This window comes from Ambystoma mexicanum, chromosome 11, assembly GCF_040938575.1.
Source record: "Ambystoma mexicanum isolate Mex_15411 chromosome 11, UKY_AmexF1_1, whole genome shotgun sequence".
In the NCBI taxonomy this organism is placed as follows: Eukaryota; Metazoa; Chordata; class Amphibia; order Caudata; family Ambystomatidae; genus Ambystoma; species Ambystoma mexicanum.
This window is the reverse complement of record NC_090934.1, coordinates 986,133,829-986,153,016: the sequence shown is the minus strand read 5'-3', so window position 1 is coordinate 986,153,016 and position 19,188 is coordinate 986,133,829. Positions and strand designations below refer to the sequence as shown.

Here is a 19,188-nt window from a genome sequence, read left to right as displayed (position 1 = left end):
CCGAGACAATTTCATCTGGAACCTGACTAGGAACCAGGCCATCAGAATCCTCATCAGCCTCTGAAATATATTCCAGGTGGCGAAAAGAAGGCACCCGAGAGTGCTTGCTCTTAACCAGAGCCTTCCTAGGGGGTTCACCCTTGCCACTGGGTACCTCCGACGCGAAAGGCGTCGATGGCGTCGAGCGAATCGGCGCCGGCGTCGAGAGAACAGGCATCGGTGCCGAGAGGATCGGCGTCGACATCAGATGCAGCGCCGCCAGCATCGGCGGCGTCGACACAGCCCTCTAAGCCGGAGCCCCGAGCGTGTCCTTCGACGACCTGAGCGTCGACGACTTCCTGGGAGCCGGAGCCTCGAGAAAGCCTGTCGACGCCCTCGACGCCTCAGACGTCGATGTCTTCCTCGAAGACCTCACAGGTGCACACGGTCTCGAACGCGTCGAGGACCGGGACCTGGAACGGGTACATCGAGAACAAGTCTCCTTGTCCGAACGGGACCTCTCCCGTGACTCGTGCTGACCACTCTTGCGAGCGGTGTCTCTCGACCTCTCACGACCGACCCCACTCGGGGGCGTGGACGGCTTAGTACCCTGCGACTCAAGAATCGCCAGCATTTTATTCCCGAAGGAAGCCCATTCCTCCGGCGTCGCACGGCTGGTGGGGTAAGCGACATGCCGGGCAGAGTCCTCCGAAGAGGACCTGGAAGACGACCGGTGTCGGCGCTTCCGAGAATGCCTCGAAGAGGCTGAGGAGTGGCGAGACCGACTCCTAGAAGGAGACCCACGAGACTTCCGACGATGACGCGGAGAGTCACCCCTCGAATCATCCGTCGAAAGCCCCGCAGACTTCGACTTCCGGGGCTTGGACACCCGACCTACCGACAACTTCTTCTTAAGTTCGCGTAAGGCTTTGGACGTGAGCGACTGGCCGTCGATAAAGTCATCCGTGTCGTGGGCCTCCCCGAGGCACCAGAGGCAGGCGTCGTGCGAGTCCGTCAGCGACATCTTGGACCCACACTCCCCGCACTTCTTGAAACCCGGATGCAGGGTCGAAGACGAAGTAGAAGACATCTTCACACGAAGGATTTTCACAAAACGAACAGGTTCGAAGAACCGAGAAGAACAGAACTCCAAAGAGTCGAGGCGTTAACCGAGATACACGAAGCAAAAACGGAACTGAGGCTACGGGCGTCGTGCGTCCTACTTATCACATTGGATGACGTCGGAGGAGGTCTTCGACGACGGCGCATCGACGCAGAAAAAAGTTTCCAAAGCAGGACAGCTGTGGTGATTACATGTCATAGATATGGAATACGTCGGAGGACCCAATCCCCTGGAAGATGGGTTGACTGAGCAAGGATGCCAGTGGATATTCTGTCCAAGTAACATACCTAATGTGGGCTAAATGTATTCCTGTACCCTGTACCTGGAGCTGGAACTTAATTTAGTTTATTTATTTTTTGAGCGTGCCAAGGCATCTGGGCGCTATGCTTAAATGTTACAAGATATACAAGAGGAAAAAAGCATGTGATACAGCAGTAAATTACATACAAATTATATACAGAAACGTTACAGATATACATTAGGCAAGGGTTAATATACAAATATACATGGTAGGTTGAGGTTATGTGACTGTGAGAATGTCTGCTTGCCACACTTTGACCTTTTTCCAGAATAGGAAGTGGGAAGGTTCCTCTCAAAGAAAGCAAGAGTGCGTTCCATTTCTTAGCAGCGAGGACTGGGAAACTAACCCCTCCTGCTCTTTGTAACTTGTAGTGTGGGATGTTAACAGAGTGAGTCTGTGCTGTTCTTATGGGCCGTGTTGATGTATGGCGGGTGATGGCATTGGATGGGTAGATAGGCGCCTGGTTGGATAGGCACTTATCTGTAAGGGATAGTGTTTTAAGGGCTATCCTTTGCTTAATGTTAAGGCAATTTATCGAGTGTTTAGTATGCAATATGTATTGTTTCTTCGATATGTTCAATGCTACTCTAATGGCATTGTTTTGCGTGATCTGCATTTTGTTGAGGTTTTGTTGCGATGTGCCAAGATAGAGCACATTGCACTAGTCGAGCTTGGAAAGGACCAAGACTCTTGCTATTGTGATGCAGTTGGTAGATGTCAGGTAAGAATGGCAGGCAGCAATGAGCTTGCAAATGTAGGCAGAGGAGGAGGCCATAGCATTAGTTTGTCTCGTTAAGGAGAATGCTGAGTCAATATAAACTACAAATGTTTTAACAACCTTGGATACTTTAATTATATTACCGTCAATATTGAAAGAGGTAAATGCGCGTCCAGTTTATTTAGATTGGCTAGTGAACCCAGTAGGAGCAGCTCTGTCTTATCGTCATTAGGACAGAGCCCGTGCTTCGCCATCCAGGCTTGTATAGTTAGGTAGACGTTGAGAGCCCTACTGTCCACAATGTGATCTCCAGTGATAGGGATGAGTATCTGGGTGTCATCTGCATAGTTAGTGTAGGTGACACCCAAATAGTCAAGTTCGTCAAAGAGAGGCTTAGTAAACACATTGTAGGGTGTAGGAGACACGGGACCCCCCTGGGGCACCCCGCAGGTGACTGGAGCAGGTGTAGCAGTGGTTGAGTGCGCGAAGAGCTTCATGGATCTTTTGGTGAGGAAGGACTCAATCCAGGCGTTTGCTTGATCGGAGAAATGCACAGCAGATGAAAGGTGTTTACATTGAATTTTATGATTCACCAGGTCAAATGCCGCTGACAAGTCAAGAAGAAGAGCAAGGCCAATTTTCCCTTATCTTTAAGAGTCTGTATTTGGGTCATGAGGTCGATCAGTGCTGTTTCAGTCCTGTGTTTGGGTCTGAATCTAGATTGTCCATAAAACCTAATCAATTGTAGAGTCAAGATATTGCTGTATCTGCAGATAGGCCGTTCGGTCCAATATTTTTAGCAGGAGTGGTACCGTTGTAATGGGTCTGTAGTTGGATGGGTTGTTCGGGTCTAAGGATGCATTTTTTTAATTTTTTTTTTTAGAAGCGGTGACACCCAGGCGTCTTTCAAATTGTTGGGTACTACACTGGATTTAAATGAGGCATTAATGACGGATGTGATAAAAGGAGCTAGTTCCTTCGCAGCCTCCTTGATAAGGGGTCTGCGACATGTGTCTCCCTGACAGTTAGATGGTTTAAGCTTAGAGTTGATAGTCTCCACTTCTTTGATGGAAAGAGGTGTGAAATTGAATTGGGGCTGCGTCTTCCTGGTAAGGGACGCTGGGTGCTGGGGAGGATCCATGCTAGTAATTCGTGTTTTTTTTAGTTTCCATTTTATTTTGGAGTGTAGTAATTTTGTCTTGGAGTGCGTTCTGGGTGTTGGTGCACCACAGAGTGTCTTTGATGCAAATATCAGGAGGTGGGCCAGGTAATTTTAGCTCCTTCAGGATAATGAAGATTTCCTATGTGTAGGACTTGGCCTTGGATATACGATTGCTATAGTTATCTTTTTTGGCTTGGCTAATGGCTGCCTTGTTGTTGAAGGAGGCCGCCGTAAAGTTGTCTTTGTTAGCTTGGGATGGGGTGCTCTTCCATGAAGCCTCAGACGTTCTTTTCAGTTTCCTAAGCGCTTTGAGATGTGGGATGTACCACGTGTTGAGGTGTGCTCGAGGTTTGGGATTACGTAGTTTAAGTGGCGCTAAAGTGTTGATCACCTTAAGGATGGTGTGATTGTACAGGTCGACAAGAGCTGTGGGGTCTGAGAGGGTTGTGGAAGGTTAATGATCAGTTGGAGAAGTGGCAGAAGTTTCTCAGTAGTCAGGTTATGTTTATTTCTAGTCATCATAGCAGGTGCTAAGTTTTGCACATTGCGTGAAGGCGAGTCTTTAATAGTGAATGTGATTAGATGGTGTTAAGTCCAGAGAGGATATCAACGTTGCAGTTTAAATCGGCTAATCAATCCAGTAAAGATGTTTCCTGTTCCTACAATGGTGTCAGTGTCATTCTTGGTCAGGAACCCACTTTATCAAAATGGCAGGGTTCAAAAATTGAGCCGAGCTGGGAGCTATTTAGCTCCTGCTTGCAGCCTAGAAGAGCCTGGCTAGCTTGATGACAATGGCTACCAGGACCTACTTTTGGCTCCCAAGGCCAACTGATGCCGAACAAACGCACCTATCTGAATTTAACTCTGTGCGTTTGGTTGAATCTTAAACAAACATTAGGACACATTAGAATACAAATCTATACAACATTTAAAATATAAGGGGTCAAAAATAACAGACAAAATAGCATGTTTGCATCTCATGGGGAAGTTAGATTTGTAGAACTTTATGTACTAGCTCCTCGTTCCCTAGTGGTAGCTCCTGGTCACTGGTTAAAGCTGCATACCCTGGAGCCGATTTTAGCTCCTGCTTACCCAATCCTGATTCAAACCCTGAATGTGTTGAGAAGAGGAATGTTGGCACTGAACAGTTGGCACCTAAAGAGATGCTGCTAAAACAAAAGGCGCAAGCACAAAAAAACGTTATCCCTAAATGACATTTGGTACTGACTAGGACTGGTTAAAAAATGCCACAGTAACTAGAGTATTACTCTGTGCAATATCACTATGAAACATTCTGGCACAGTAGGACATAGCAAGAGATCCACCATGGACACAACTTGCACTAAATAACAAACATGGCTTCCATTGGTGAAGCCTAAGCCCCAGCCCATCATTGGCCGAAGGGAAAGAGACCCAAACTGAGCGAGACAAGTATTGGCATGACATCTGGTAGGCAAATATAGCTGCGTTTGCCTCTTTGTTACTCAAATGAGATACTGCCTTATAGACTTTTAGACCCCAGTCAAAACTCAGACTACTAGCCTTTCAAGTGCTGCCACTTCATCGGTCTTCTGTTTTTCCTTTTAGTATGTTTAATGCTGTTTGCGGTCCTCTGTGAGAAAATGTAATCTAACCATATGTAATGCAAGTAAAACAACGTCACTAGAGAAACAAGAATGACATTTTTTAAATCAGCATGGGCTATTTTAGAACCAGCCAAACACTTTGGGTTCACATAAGGGAAATTCAGAGAAACAAATGAGGGGCATGCTAGAGTCAAACAAAGTGTAATATGTATACTTTAAAACAAAGCATATATAAAAAATTAAATCCCCTGCAGTGATGATACAAAACAGTGATGAAAAACATCTAGCCACTGTTTCAGTATAAAATTAATAGGGAAATGGTTGTCTATTTGTGCCTGAATAGGTCACAGTAATAACATATTGCTTTAGATAACACAGCTAGATCGCCTATTCCCTTAATTCCATAGCATCTTTGATCATATATTCCACGTTTCCATATACTGTATTTAGTTAGGTTCTGCATGCTCTAAAAAATGGTTCTTATTGCAAATGAACAACATTAATTTTACTTATAAACAAACTAGCAGGTGTACCTGTGCGTTGCACCGTAATTCCTAGGGCTGAATCGTGTAAGCTTGAAGTGCCGTACCCTTCTTCAATGCTTACCCTATGTTCATTGTTCCTAAAGTTCAGCATTGCATGTAAACTTCAGCAGTTAATTGTTCCTAAACTTTCCACACTATCGGCATTCTAGCTCACATTAGCAGCACTCACTTTTGAAGTCATGCGGGTGACGCAATACAGTGCTTTTGCAGTAATGCTGGTGACAGGAAACAGTGCATGTCTCTTCAAAATTATCCGCAATTACGTTGTCCGTCACATTGTGGCAAATCTCTCATGCCAATTACAGAAACTTCATTTCCCATGGAAGTTGATGAATGTGTGCCATTACGAAGCTTGTCTGCTTCAGCCCTACATATATGGCACTTATGTTCAGGTTGCTGCTGCCTCGGCTGTAGATCAGGACACCAATAACGTTGCTGTGCAATCTAAACGCTCCAACAAAGTAGCTGGAACCAATGTATGGGATTCATGCTTTTCTCGTGGTTAGCTTCATGTTGCTTACTCCAGAGTTGGAAACAAAGACAGTGTGTTCACACTAGCTCTTGCCGGAAAGACTAGCAATATTGTCTACAAAGAAGCATTGGTTTAGTTTACTGAATACACTTCAAACTAGGACTGAAGTAGGAATTACCATGCAAAGCACAGGTACACCTTTTAGTCTCTCTCTATATATAAAAAGGGAAATTTGTTGATGTGTGTGTCTGTTCGAAATGTTCAGCATACTTCCCAACAGTGTAGGTTCCATGGTGTAGACAATGTAAAAAGTATAAAATATAAATGTTTCAATTCTTTTTTTTTTTTTTACACGGTCTGCAATGCATGGATATATGTGTGTGTATGTTTGAAATGTTCAGCATACTTACCAGCAGGATACAAACCTGAAATTTGGAAAGTGTGTAGGTTCCATAGTGTAGACAATTTAACAAGTACCTTATTCGGATATTATTTTTGTAAGCAGTCTGCAATGGTTACCCCTGCCATTTGACTCTGCGCCGTAGCTCTACTCTCATTGTTCCTAATGCTCAGCAGTGCGTGTAAACTTCAGCAGTTCATCGTTCCTAAACTTTCCACACTATCAGCATTCTAGCAGACAGTGGCGCTCACTTTTGAAGTCATGCAGGTGACAATACAGTGCTTTCGTAGTAATGCAGGTGACAGGAAACGGTGCATGTCTCTTCAAAAGTGTCTGCAATTACGTTGTCTGTCACTGCCTCATCATAGACTACAGACATCACACCTCTCCCCTGCAATAACGAAATTGCATGACGGTAATGGCCCATTTGTACAGGGCCCCCTTTACATACATATTGGTCAAATCCATTTTGTCTTACTACATTTTGATGTTATACTGGCATAAATGATGTTGTATATGGCATGTCAGGGTTATTAAACCAGGTACATTCATTTGTATTCGAAATTCAAATGCTTACATTTTCGTCAAACTTGGAATATTTGTCAGTTTCTGATATAAACATCTCATTTGGAGGGATCTTCATTTTTGCCATTTTAGCTTCCTATAAAATACAAACGTACATCAGTTTCAAGAAATCACAAATATATAAATTATCAGTTGTCTAATGTAGTTAACCAACTGTGCATTTCTATACTTCAATGGATAAGGTGCATCATTCTTATTCTGCGGCTGATAATTTACGTTACCTATCAGACAGGTTCAGAAAGGTCCCGGAAAGTCCACGTGACAACACTTATCAGGCAAAAATGTGTGTTGTTACATGGCTAGAAAATGGAATGGCTACAGCCAGTCTGGTTACGCTTTTTTCTGGGCAACATGGTTAAAGCAAACATGATGAGAGTTATGTGGCTACAATGGCCTACATTGCCAGAGTCAGAAAATATAACCAGGCTGGCTGCAGCAACATAGGCCAGTCTAGCCACATAATTTATGTATGTTTCAACCATAATGCCCAGTAAAAAATGCAGAAATACAGTCCAGGCTATCCACGTAACACTTTGGTTAAAGCAAACATGATTACAGTTGTTAGACTTGCCTACGTTGCTGCAGCTAGACTGGTTATGTGTTCGTACTCTGGCATGACAATTTTTACTGTGCATCAAATTTAAAGCAAACTTGTTCTTTTTACATTTTGGGTTTCTTTACCTTACAATGGGGTGAGTAATGTTTTGGGGGTTGAGTAGATGAACTAAGTAACTAGTCCTGCAGGACTAATGGTATTTTTACTGATTCACTACTGGTATTCTACTGATTCACACAAAAAAGCCAGACACTTCCTCCTGTAACAGTTTGCACCTGTTGCAACCTGGCGAGGTACATGGCAAATTCACCTGAACTATTTTAACCTTTAAAAACATGTGTCCCTGAAAGTGATTCATGCCCCCCCTACTGTTTGGCACCACTTTCAGGAAAATAAACATGAACACACAATTGTTTCACTTATCTTCCCATGTTATGTTGAAATTCGAAGGACCTGTGCTTGGTAGCGTGTGCTCTTTTGCTTATCAGGTATATGAGTGTACAAAATGCATCATGCACCATTTGCTCATGGCATACAAGGGACTCTTTGTGAATCACCCCACATATTCAGTTTTCTGTGCTTTTTGAACTTGCTGCAAACTGCACAGGCAAATTCAGACTGATGTTAGAGAGATATTTGTACAGCCCTCTATTGAGGGCTGTGCAACCATCTAATCTAACACTAGAACAGTGTCTCATCCAAAAGGAAAGACAACACTCTCCAACGGTAGCTGTAGCAGAACAGTCAGGCTTACTTCAGGAGGAAGGCTGGTCAGGAGGTACATGTGTATCCAAGAAATGACAAATATACCTGTGTATTACAAGGTACACGTATAATACCTTTGAGATTAAGATAAGTACTCAGGTTAAACATAACATACAGTATGAGCATAGTAAAGGTATAGAAACAGGAAATTCCCAGTAAGACCAAACCTATTCTTAACCCTAAAATTCATACTTTGTTGAAAACACTATACATATAGACTTCAAGCACAAGAATGGGAAGGGGGGTCCCTAGACAATATCAACATACATTACTATTATATTCAAGGTCCAAGACACACAAAGCAAACAGTCACAGGTTTCCTTCTACATTCTAGTGCCAAAGTAGTATACATAATACATATGCAGACAGCACTGTTGTATAGATCTTGGATAGGAAAAGGCAGTAGTTCCAATACACAGATTCGAATAGGTCTAATAAATCAATGTTCATTACAAAAATTCCCAGTCTTGGTGGAAAACTCCAGGGACCCTAGGATCACCAAGGAACAATGTCACTGTTCAGGAACCACAGAATGTAATTTGTGGGTTTTCTTTCATGCAGAAGAAAGTGCCCAAAGGGAAACAATGGTACAAAGTCTGTAGGCAGACCCCGCAGTTACAGTGAAAATCCAGGTCCTTACAGGTGCAGATACAGCAGCAAAGGACCCCCAGGCGACACCAGTGGAGATCCTAAAGATGAGATGGGAAGTAGGTTTGATAGTGATTAAGGAACGCTTAGTTTCTGCTCTCTCTCCCCCACAACTGACTACAAATTGTATGTGTTAACGCAGCCATGCCCTGAAAAATGTTGCATACAAAATGTGTGTTGTAACTAAGAATTGTCAATGAGGCGCAGGGCGCTGTGCCCCTTTGTGCATTACCCCCCAAAGCGTACAAACAGAATGACATCAACCCCCATTCCTCGTTCTAATCGTTCTCCTCAACCCCCATTTTAAACCAGGTTTAGGGTATGGCATGTTCTTGTGGGAATGCAAGGGTGGCTACTGTGATGGAAGATAGCAAGAACTAAGAGTACCAGAATCACTACGAAGGTACATTTTCCTTAGGCTGGCATTGTGCTCCCGCTCCTTCGCAACTTTCTGGCAATCAAATTGACCCCTCAAAGCCTTGGGAAAGAGTGACAGCATATACGGAACAAGTTACTTACCTGTAACTATTGTTCTCCAACATGGATCTAGCACTTACAAACTGTATTTCTCCTCTAAACCAATCCCTGTTCTCTGGGTCATACTGCCCGCAGCCAATGACTGCCCTCTCCCCAAGTCCCTCCTCTAGCAGCCATCTTAAGATTTGGTAAGCAGATACAGTGGCAGTATGACCAAGAAGAACCACAGAGGAGTAGGAAGAGGGTTCGCATGGGAATCCATGCCAGACCCATGATGGATTACAATAGTTACAGGTAAGTAACTTGTCCCTTTTCCAGTATGGGGTCTGGCATGGATTCACATGCTCATGAATAAAGAATGCATAGCAGTACCCCATTACACAACCACGGGAGGTGGCAAGCTTCAACAGAAGCAAAACTCTTACCTCCGGAACAGACTCACCTCAAGCGAACAGGTTGCGTAGCACTGCTTGGCCGACCCTAGTCTCCTTTCTGGAATCCCTGTCGGCGCAGTAGAACCTCGTGAAGGTGTGCATAGACCTCCATGTAGCAGCCCTGCAGATGTCGAGCAGGGGCCCACCAGACACGAACGCCGTCGTTGCAGTGCTTGCTCTGGTGGAATGGGCTCTCGGAACGCGGGGCAACAGTCGGTTGGCCAACCGATGACAATGTGTGATACAGCCAGAGAGCCACCTGGAGATGGAAGCCTTGGACATGGCCTTCCCGTGGTTCACAGGACCAAAGTTCACAAACAGTTGAGAGGTCTTTAGAAAACTCTTCAAGCATGCCACGCAAGCCTTCAGAGCACAAGCAACGTCCAGCGAGTCCAAGTCCCTTTCAGCCGGACGAAGGCTTCAGAAATAACACATGCAACACCAAAGGCTTGTTGAGGTAGAATTCCGACAGAACCTTTGGCATGAAGGTGGGGTGCGTCCGCAGCACCACCCTTGATTAGTGGAGTCAGATATGGCTGTTTGCAGGACAGGGCCTGGATCTCACCCACCCTCCTGACAAAGGTGATGTCCACAAGGAACGCTGTCTTCCACAAGAGGAACTTGAGAGGGGCCCGATGCATATGCTCGAAGGGGGCTCCCATAAGCTTTGTCAGCACCACTGGTGAGTCCCCAATCCAGGAGCCTTCATCGGGGTAAAAGATCGAAACAGTCCTTTGAGGAACTCCTTGACGAGACGGTGGGACCAAAGTGCAGACCTTCCTGGAGAGCTGGTGTAGTGGGAGATAGCCGCCAGATGTACCTTGATAGAAGCGTGCACCAGCCCTGCCTTGGCCAAGGACAACAAGTATGGAAGAATCTGCACTGCCGTGACCCTCGGAGGGGTGAACTTTTGCGACTGACACCACATAGCGAAATGCTTCCACTTGTGACGTACCATTTAAAAGTGGACAACGCTCTGGCCTTGGCAAGCACCTTCCTATTGTCTGCCAGCAACTTGTATCCTCCATACTCTAGGGCTGCAGGAGCCAAGCCTTCTGGTTCAGCGTTCCTGGGTCGTGATGCAGGATTGCACCTCCTTCTATGGTGAGCAGATCAACGACCACTGGCAGCTTGACCGAAGCCGACAGGCTGGGAATGACCAGGTACCAAATCTGCCTCGGCCACGCCGGGTGTTAGGGAGAATTCTCTGTTTGGGCTGAATTTCCTAACCTAGTGAGTCCCCCAGCAGCTTTGCTGGATTTCTCGAGTTTGTTTTTTTCCTGCCAAAAGTGAGACTCTTTTTCCCCCACTCTTGGACATGATTTATGGTGTTCCTTTGACTGTTAATGTGTTTTATGGGCTTTGGGGTCCTTTACTCCATAGGGTCTCATGTGTTTTTACTATGTGTGTTACACAGCACCCTCCGTGCAGTAACCGAGGGGTGTCATAGTGACACCCCACCATAGACTCCATACCCTGGGACTGACTACTGTCTCCCAGGGCATGTAAAGTCACCATTGGCTTTACTAGTCCCAAATTATTAACAGAAACCGGTACAAACCATCATATTGTGGACGTACTGGTCGGGGCAATTCGATTCCCCCGGGGTCTGTTAGTCGAGGGGGCACGTCTCTGTCCCCCCTGATCGAGTTTTGGCTGGTGGCAGTGGATACTACTTTTTATATTCGACCGCGAAAAATATCCCTATGGGATTTTCCCATTGTTCGAGGCTACCAACTTTAATTATTTAATTCTCATAGCCTCGAACATACCGCCGGTTTATTTATTTAATATTAATTTGCCAGGACTCGATTCTAAAATGGCATTTGTGTTCTCTTCTGTGACTCCAACCCAAGTCGAGCCCTTTGTTCCACCTTTTGGGGGGCTTCTCCACAGAAGCCTCCAAAAGTGGTACCACAGGGGGTGTGGGAGGGGGTTTAGGCACCCTGGAATGAGTTACCTTGGTAACTCAAGTCGCACTCTTGTGTGATTGGCCCAAGTGGTGAGCCGGCCGGCTCACCACTTAGCATGTTTGATTGACAGCTAGGCTGAGTGAATGGGGGTGCGCTGCATAAAAGCAGAGCTTTGGGGACTGGAACTTCAGAGGTCGCCACAGGACCTGAGAATCCGACGAGGGAGAAGCTGAGCCGACCTACCACAATGACACCACCGGTGGAGCCCTGCGGAACCAACTCACCACTTCCCGACGACAGAGAAGATCTCCCGGCTAGAGAGGCTTCTTCCTCTGATTGGTGGGCACAACCAGTTTACCTTCTCTTCTTCGCATCCCAGGACGTCTTGTGGTCGAATCGCCCATGCCAAGCACCCCGGCAACCGGATAGCAACTTACCACTGGACCGCGAATAAAAGGACCGCTCCTTTTACCCGATAACTCCGTGGCTGGTTTCTTCCCTGGCAGTGCAACTGAGTCCTGTCTTCCTCCCCGACGAGATCCTCCCTTCCCCCGGACGAAGCACCGACTTGCATCCGCTGCCAGGAACAACTGCCCCCGCTGGAGTATTCTCACCACTTTAAGGTACTGTGTCCGCCAGGCCTCCCTTTCTAAAGATTGCTACAAGGTAATAATAACCCCTTAACCTTCTGGACTGGGCTGGCCGCCTTGACCCTCTAACTGGTCCCTTTCTTTTGGTCCAACTCTTTTTGAACCTTTGCAAGACTCTTGTGCACTTCAACCTTGTGACCTTAGACACATTTCGTTCTGATCCTCTTAAAGTGGATCCGGCCTACTGAACTCTAACTTCACGGTTTTACTTGCCTTCCTCTCTTGTTTTGTTCTTATGAAAGTGTTGGGATCTGTTTCATATTATACTCTGCTTTTCTCTCCTTTTTTAAACGAATTATTAGAGTGCCATCTACGTTAAGTGCTCACCGCTGTCTGAAAATAAGTGGGGCTTTAATTAAGACTTGTCTAATATTCTTCTAAGGGAGTGTATATCTTTTAGTGACCGTGTTTTTGAATTGCTTACTATTAGTGCCTGTGTGTTTTTCTAGATGTGGTTTTAAATAAATAATTATATCTCTTTTACACCAAGCTCTGGTCAGTGTTTACTTGTTCTACCAGGTTCTCTTGACCTATTGTGAATACTCTGTATACTGCCTAACTCTTCTTGAGGGAAGTCTGACTGCTCAGCCACAGCTACCAAGTGAATCTGTGAGGTACAGACTGCTACCAAGTGGGTTTACTGCCAAACACCTATAGTCTTAAATCGTTTGCAGTGGTCCCAGAGGGACCACAGAGGTTTCAGCCTAACACCTGGGCGACGAGTATCATCCTGCATCGGCACTGTTTGAGTTGACTGCTGACTCGCAGCAGGAGAGGTAACAGGGAATGCGTAAAGAAACAGGCCCTCCCACGGAAAGGCAAACACGTCCCCCATGCTCCTCGGTCGGTGGAACCCGCTGGCAAATTTCTGCCATTTGGAGTTTGCCGCCGTTGCAAACAGATCAATATGGGGCCTGCCCCACTTGATGAAGATGCAGTCCACCTGGTACTACCGAAGTTCGCACTCGTGGCATGAACGCAACTCCCTGCTGAGGGAGTCGGTGATGGAGTTCTTGACTCCCACCAGGCGAAAGGGGATGAGGAACATCTCTTGTCCGACGGCCCAGTGCCACAAGTTCTGCGCCTCTTTGGAGAGCGATGGAGATCGGGTGCCCCTCTGTTTTCTGACGTAGAACATTGTGGTGGTGTTGTCCGTGAAGATCCTCACCACCTTGCCCTTCAAGGATGGAAGGAATTACTTGATGGCCCAGAACACGGCCCACAGCTCCAGGATATTGATGTGGAGATAGTTCTCCTCCAGCAGCCACAGGCCTCTGGCATCTGGTGTCGGCTCCCCAGCCATCCAGGGAGGCCTCTGGGGTGAATGTCTCCTGGTATGGGTGGTTTTGAAACCCTGTGCCCTGGGCGATTTTAGAGTGTACGCCCCACCACCTCACCGCCCGATGGAACTCCTCGTCAAGCGGGATTTTGTCTGAGAAGCTTCCGGACACTTGTATAAAGCGAGCGTCCACAAACTCCTGAAGAGGCCGCATCCGCAACCTACATAGTCGGATAAGGTAGATGTACGACGACATTATGCCGAGCAGCGACTTGATGACCTGCACGAGGCGGTCTTCAGTGACAACAGCCGTTGCACCTTGCCCAGCGTGGCCGCTATCCTCTCCTCAGAGGGCGATGCTAGTCAGGAGACCGTGTTGAGCCTGGCTCCTAGGAACAGAGCGTTCTGCGATAGTGTCAAGCAAGACTTCGGATAATTAACGGAGAATCCCAAATCCGTCAGCAGCTGGACGGTCATCTCTGCGTGTTCGACGGCTACCTCTCTCGAATTGGTCCGTATGAGCCAGTCGTTGAGGTACAGATAAACATGTATCCCTCGTAAATGGGCCACCACTGGTGCCAGGCACTTCGTGAACACACTGGGAGCTGACTTGAGGCCAAAAGGGAGGGCCTTGAACTGGTAGTGCCTTCCTTGCACCACGAAGCGTAGGAATTTTTTATGCTTCCTGCGAATGGGGACGTGGAAGTAGGCGTCCTCCAGATCGAACAAAGTCAAGTAGTCTCCTTCCTTCAGGTGGCCGAGCAGGTGCTGCAACGGGACTATCCTGAATTTTTGGGACTTGAGGTACTTGAGACGCTGCGGGTCTAGGATGGGCCTACAGCCCCCGGTCTTCTTTTTGACTAAGAAGTATCTGGAGTAGACTCCGGAGCCCCGGAGTCATCATGGAACTATCTCTATAACCCCTTTTTGTAGCACGGCCCTTACCTCCTGCAGGAGCTGAAGGTGTGCTGCTCCTGCTGGGTCACCGGAGGGATTCAAAAAAACTTTTGCTGAAACTCCAGGGTATGTCAGAGGGTGGTGGAGATCTTTTTCCACTCGCTGACGAATCCCATCAGCCAGCCTCCCTCCAGGGTGCATGGGTGGGGGCCCAGACTTCCTCGCCGGTTCAGTCCTGCTTCAGCGCCTGCGACGAGGAGCCGCCCTCCACCAAAACCTTTCATCGAGCTGCTCGACTTTCCTCATGGTTGCGCGAAAGGAAGAGCGGTGCTGTTGGAGAGAACCCAGGACACAATCCGTCTCTGTATCTATCTTGATGGCCTGCAAGGACTTGTTGCCGGCCTTCCTGAAGAGGTTATCCCCATCAAAGGACATATCCAGTACCCTTGTCTGGACCTCCTGGCGGAAATTGGTGGCCTTCAGCCAGCCTCAACGACGGAGGCAGACACCGTTCTCCATCTGTCGGAAACCTGTGCCAGCAATGTCCAGGCATGGTCCGAAACCACTGCCCCCGCCTGGAGGAGTGTGATCGCCTGCACCTGCTTGTCGGGCAGGAACTCCAGAATCTGGCCCAGTTTGTACCACAGTTCCCTGTCGTACCTGGCCAGGATTGCCAGCGTGTTGACTGCCTTGACGGTCGACGCTGCAGAGTAGATGACCATTCTCCCCATGGCTTCCAACTTCTTCCCCTCACTTTCCGAAGGGACTGAGGACGATGACGAGGGGTTAGACGATCTCTTTCTTGCAGCCGCTGACACCACCGATTCCGGCGACGGTTGCGAACATAGCCAACTGGGGGCAGACTCTGGCACACATTACTTTTTCTCTAGCCTATCCCGCTTGGCGGAGGCAGGATTCTTCAACAGGGCCAGGCCTTCCTCCCACACGTCATCCAGTAGGGGCACCGCCATGATGGTCTTCCTCTTGGCCTCGCAGCTCTGGTAGATGAAGCCTTCCCTTTTGGTCTCCTCAGGTGTCAACTGGATGAGCTCGGAAGCTCTTGCAACCATGGCATGAAACAACCCCACCTCATCCGGTGGGGATGCCCACGGCTGCGGCGAACTGCCTGCCGTGATGTCATCATCCATCGTAATGTCCGGGTCCCTCAGGGGGGAGGGCACCTGGCACGGGTGTGGAGGTTGATGTGGCAGTGTCATTGGATGGTGCTTCCTCTTTTTCGCCGGAGGGTGATCTGGGGGCACCAGGGCCGTGGCCTGCAGCATCCTTTTCTGGATTTCAGACACCAACGTGTGTGGGGTCCGAAGGATGTCCAGAGATACATCTCTCTGCGGAGTCAGGGTGGTCGGCCTATTGGGCCCGGCGCCGCTCTTGGTGTTTCCGCCGGTATCTTCCTCCACGTCCTCATGGATCGTTTGTACGGACTCCTGGCCCTTGTCTGAGGGAGAAACATCCATGTCTTGAGGCACGACCCGTGACCTCAGCAATGGCATCCTCTTTTCCGGTGTCTTCACCACCGCCCCTGCTGAGGCCTCCCGCCTCAGGAGGTAGGAACTCACAGGGTCAGCCCCTTTGGCCTTCGAGAGCGCAGCCGCCACCATCTCAATCGTCGAGTTTTCCTGCGCCGTCTGAGCCTTCTTATGCAGGTCATCCACCCTTTCTTCCATTTTTGTCTTCTCCCTCAGCTTAGGGGGGTTGGTCAATTTCCTTTTTGAGGAGGAGTTTGATCGATGGCTAAAGATGGAGGCAGATGGTGAGGCTGATCACGCCCTGCCCATCGCGGGACCTGCTTGCCCAGATGGAAATGGACTCGTGGAGCTCTTGGCCTTGTTTTAGGGCCCCCACGGATGGAGCACCCTCAAAGGACTTAGAAGCCTGCTCCTCGGACCGGCCGGTCCTGGGTGAGGCATGACCCTGCTTCGAGCATGGGGCAGAGGCCTTGGCGCATAGCCACGCTGTCAGTCAACTGTGACAATCCTTCATCGTTCTCTCTGAGAACCCGAGGCAGATCTTGCAATCCCCTTAGTTGTGGTCCGGGTGAAGACAAAAGTATTGAAGGTATTTTTCCTCCACAAACACGTTCCACAGTCCGCAACAGGTGCAGAGCTTGGAAAGGGAACTTTTCCTTCTCGTCCACCATGGCCAGAGGTGTGGAGTAGGCTTGATGGTCTTCTGGAAACTTTGATGAAAAACTCTATAATCCTTGCCCTTGAGGGGCGCTGAAATGCACCGACAACGGGTCCCCACTTGTCGGTTGATGAAGAAAAGAGCACACAGGCTCTGTTTTGACAAAAATAGGATTTTTTCTCAATAAAAGCATAAAAACCGTAGAATAGCTCACGGAGCAAAACTTGATGACTCCCAACACTTGAATGTGCTGCAAAAATATGAAGATGGCTGCCAGAGGAGGGGTTTAGGGAGAGGGCAGTCATTGGCTGGGAGCAGTATGACCCAGAGTACAGTGATTGATGTAGAGGAGAAATACATTTTGTAAGTGAAGTGAAACTTTTTTCTTTTACCGAGGATTCTCAGCCCGACGACAAGGACTATTCATGAGCATGTGAATCCATGCAAGACCCCATGCTGGAGAATAACAGGTACAATCAAAATGATTGCTGAGAACATTCTGGTCAAAATATGAACCTTTTCTAGTGGGAAATGTTAACAAATAATGCGTATGTGGTGTGGGCCATGTGGCCACTATACAGATTTCCAAAATGGAGAGAGCATGGCCTTCACTCTGGTGGGGTGAGCATGAAGGCTCTAAAGTACTGGGAGGCCATCTATCTCATAGGTTCGGGAAATGAAGGAACTGACCCCTCTTGCTTCTGTAGCATTTGTAGCTATTTTACCCAGAGTAAGCCGACCATCATTTACAAAAAAGTGATTTGATGTTTTATATGGCTCTGTGTGTTTACGAGAGAATTCCAGAGCCCTTGCCACATTTAGATTTTGCAAAACCAACTCTGCTGAGGAAAAGTGAAGTCTTGGCTAAAAAATCATGAGGCACATCCCTTGATTAGTAATAGCAACAAGAAACATGATTGTAAGGAGATTTTGTAGAACCCCATCTGGTGTTGAGAAAGCAACCTTTGTGAGCCTGCAAAGGATTGTCACAAATGTTAAACCAAACTCTCACTTGGTAATAGGGCTGAGCAGTAACTTTGAGTAAGGAGATGAGGGGCGTGGTGTAATAGCTAGTCAAGCTGTAGATTGTCCACAGAAGTATAAATACACGTATTCATCAATACAGAAGCAGTAAGTGAAAGTAGAACAAGCAGCTTTCTAAGGCGGGTATCACCTTTCACGTACATAAATATTATTAAAGTAACAATTTTCATTGTACCATGAGTATCATTTACGCAGACTATTTGCGGCAGAAGACCCATAAATCACGGGGTCCACTCCTGACAGCCTTGACAGCAAGCAGCAGCTTACAAATCCACTTACTACTTTAGTTATCCGCACAGTTCATTTATAGAAGCAAATGGGATGAGTCATGGTCAGTTTATTTTTCAACACTCTCCTCTGTTAATAATTCCATCTAGATAATACTTTGAATAATTTGAAAGACAGATGTTTCAGGGAATTACTGTTTCAATAGCATGCAATTTTTGGTTATTCAAGCATTTGCATCCTGAACATTTGTTTTCACATTACTTTATGGCACTGATGTAGTATTTTGTAAAATTAAATCTGGTCTTAATCATGGGCTCCCATTTTTGTTTCGTTTTCCTCTGTTTTTATCAGGCAACATAGTTGCATCATGGGCATTTCATACTATTTCTTTTAATTTCAGAAACACATTAATGGCATTTAATGGCTTGAAGGTTTTTATGAGTTCCAGTTTAATGAAAGCCTCGCAGGAAGCAGTTGTGTTTTCCATTTGTGATTAGGAAAAGCTTTTGATGTTAAATATGAAAATGTGTTTTTCATAGTTTTCAAAGATTGCATGTGCACATGCATTAAAGGACACCGACCATTGTTAGTTGTCTTAGCAGAGACCAATGAATAGCTGCGCATGTGGTCTGAACTTTACTTTAACCATCTTATCATAGAGCGGGTAGAATTCACACAGGTAGACATTGTGAAAATCTACGAGCACTTCTTTGGTCGGATATCAAATTTTTAATGGAACATCAGCAGTTATTCCTTATGAAATTTTGGCAGTGGTGGACAGTTGAGGTTAGGCGTCCTGACGGGAAATAGGGTGTGTTATGGGGCTGCAAATGGTAGAAGGTTGTAGACACCCTGCCAAGGTGCCTACATCAAAGGAATTGTTAAGAAGGTGTTTGCTACCATTAATTGTGCACACAAACACAGTTATTAAAGCTCATTGAGCATTATTTAATGCAAATCAAAAACAGCCAGAAATAGCCGACACGTGTCATCAGATGGTCAATAAATCTGAAATTAGGTTTGCTGGCATGGCAAAAGTAACTTTGCCCCAACGTGGTGGCAATTTGACCCTGAAACTAAGACAACTTGAAGCACGACTAATTTGCCAGTATTGTACTGTATCAATTGGTCTCAACAGTGACCATGAATTTTCGGTGTTCCTTTGAAGTCATACTGTACAAATGCCTTTGCTTTCGTTGTTGCTGTTTGCAATCTGTGCATATATATAATTTCTGTAAAAGAGCGGTCTTGTGTGGACAACACTAGTCACCTTGTGTCTGT

At 46.8% G+C, this 19,188-nt stretch overlaps 1 protein-coding gene across 2 annotated transcripts in view; it reads right to left on the bottom strand.

The window, feature by feature from the left end:
* CARS1 (cysteinyl-tRNA synthetase 1) overlaps positions 1–19,188 on the bottom strand; it is a 1,125,505-nt gene that overhangs the window by 43,589 nt on the left and 1,062,728 nt on the right. For both annotated transcript variants that reach the window (XM_069624151.1, XM_069624150.1), the window contains one exon: positions 6,864–6,947. In XM_069624151.1, the coding sequence (XP_069480252.1) occupies positions 6,864–6,947 (84 nt within the window). The remainder of the gene's footprint in view (positions 1–6,863; positions 6,948–19,188) is intronic.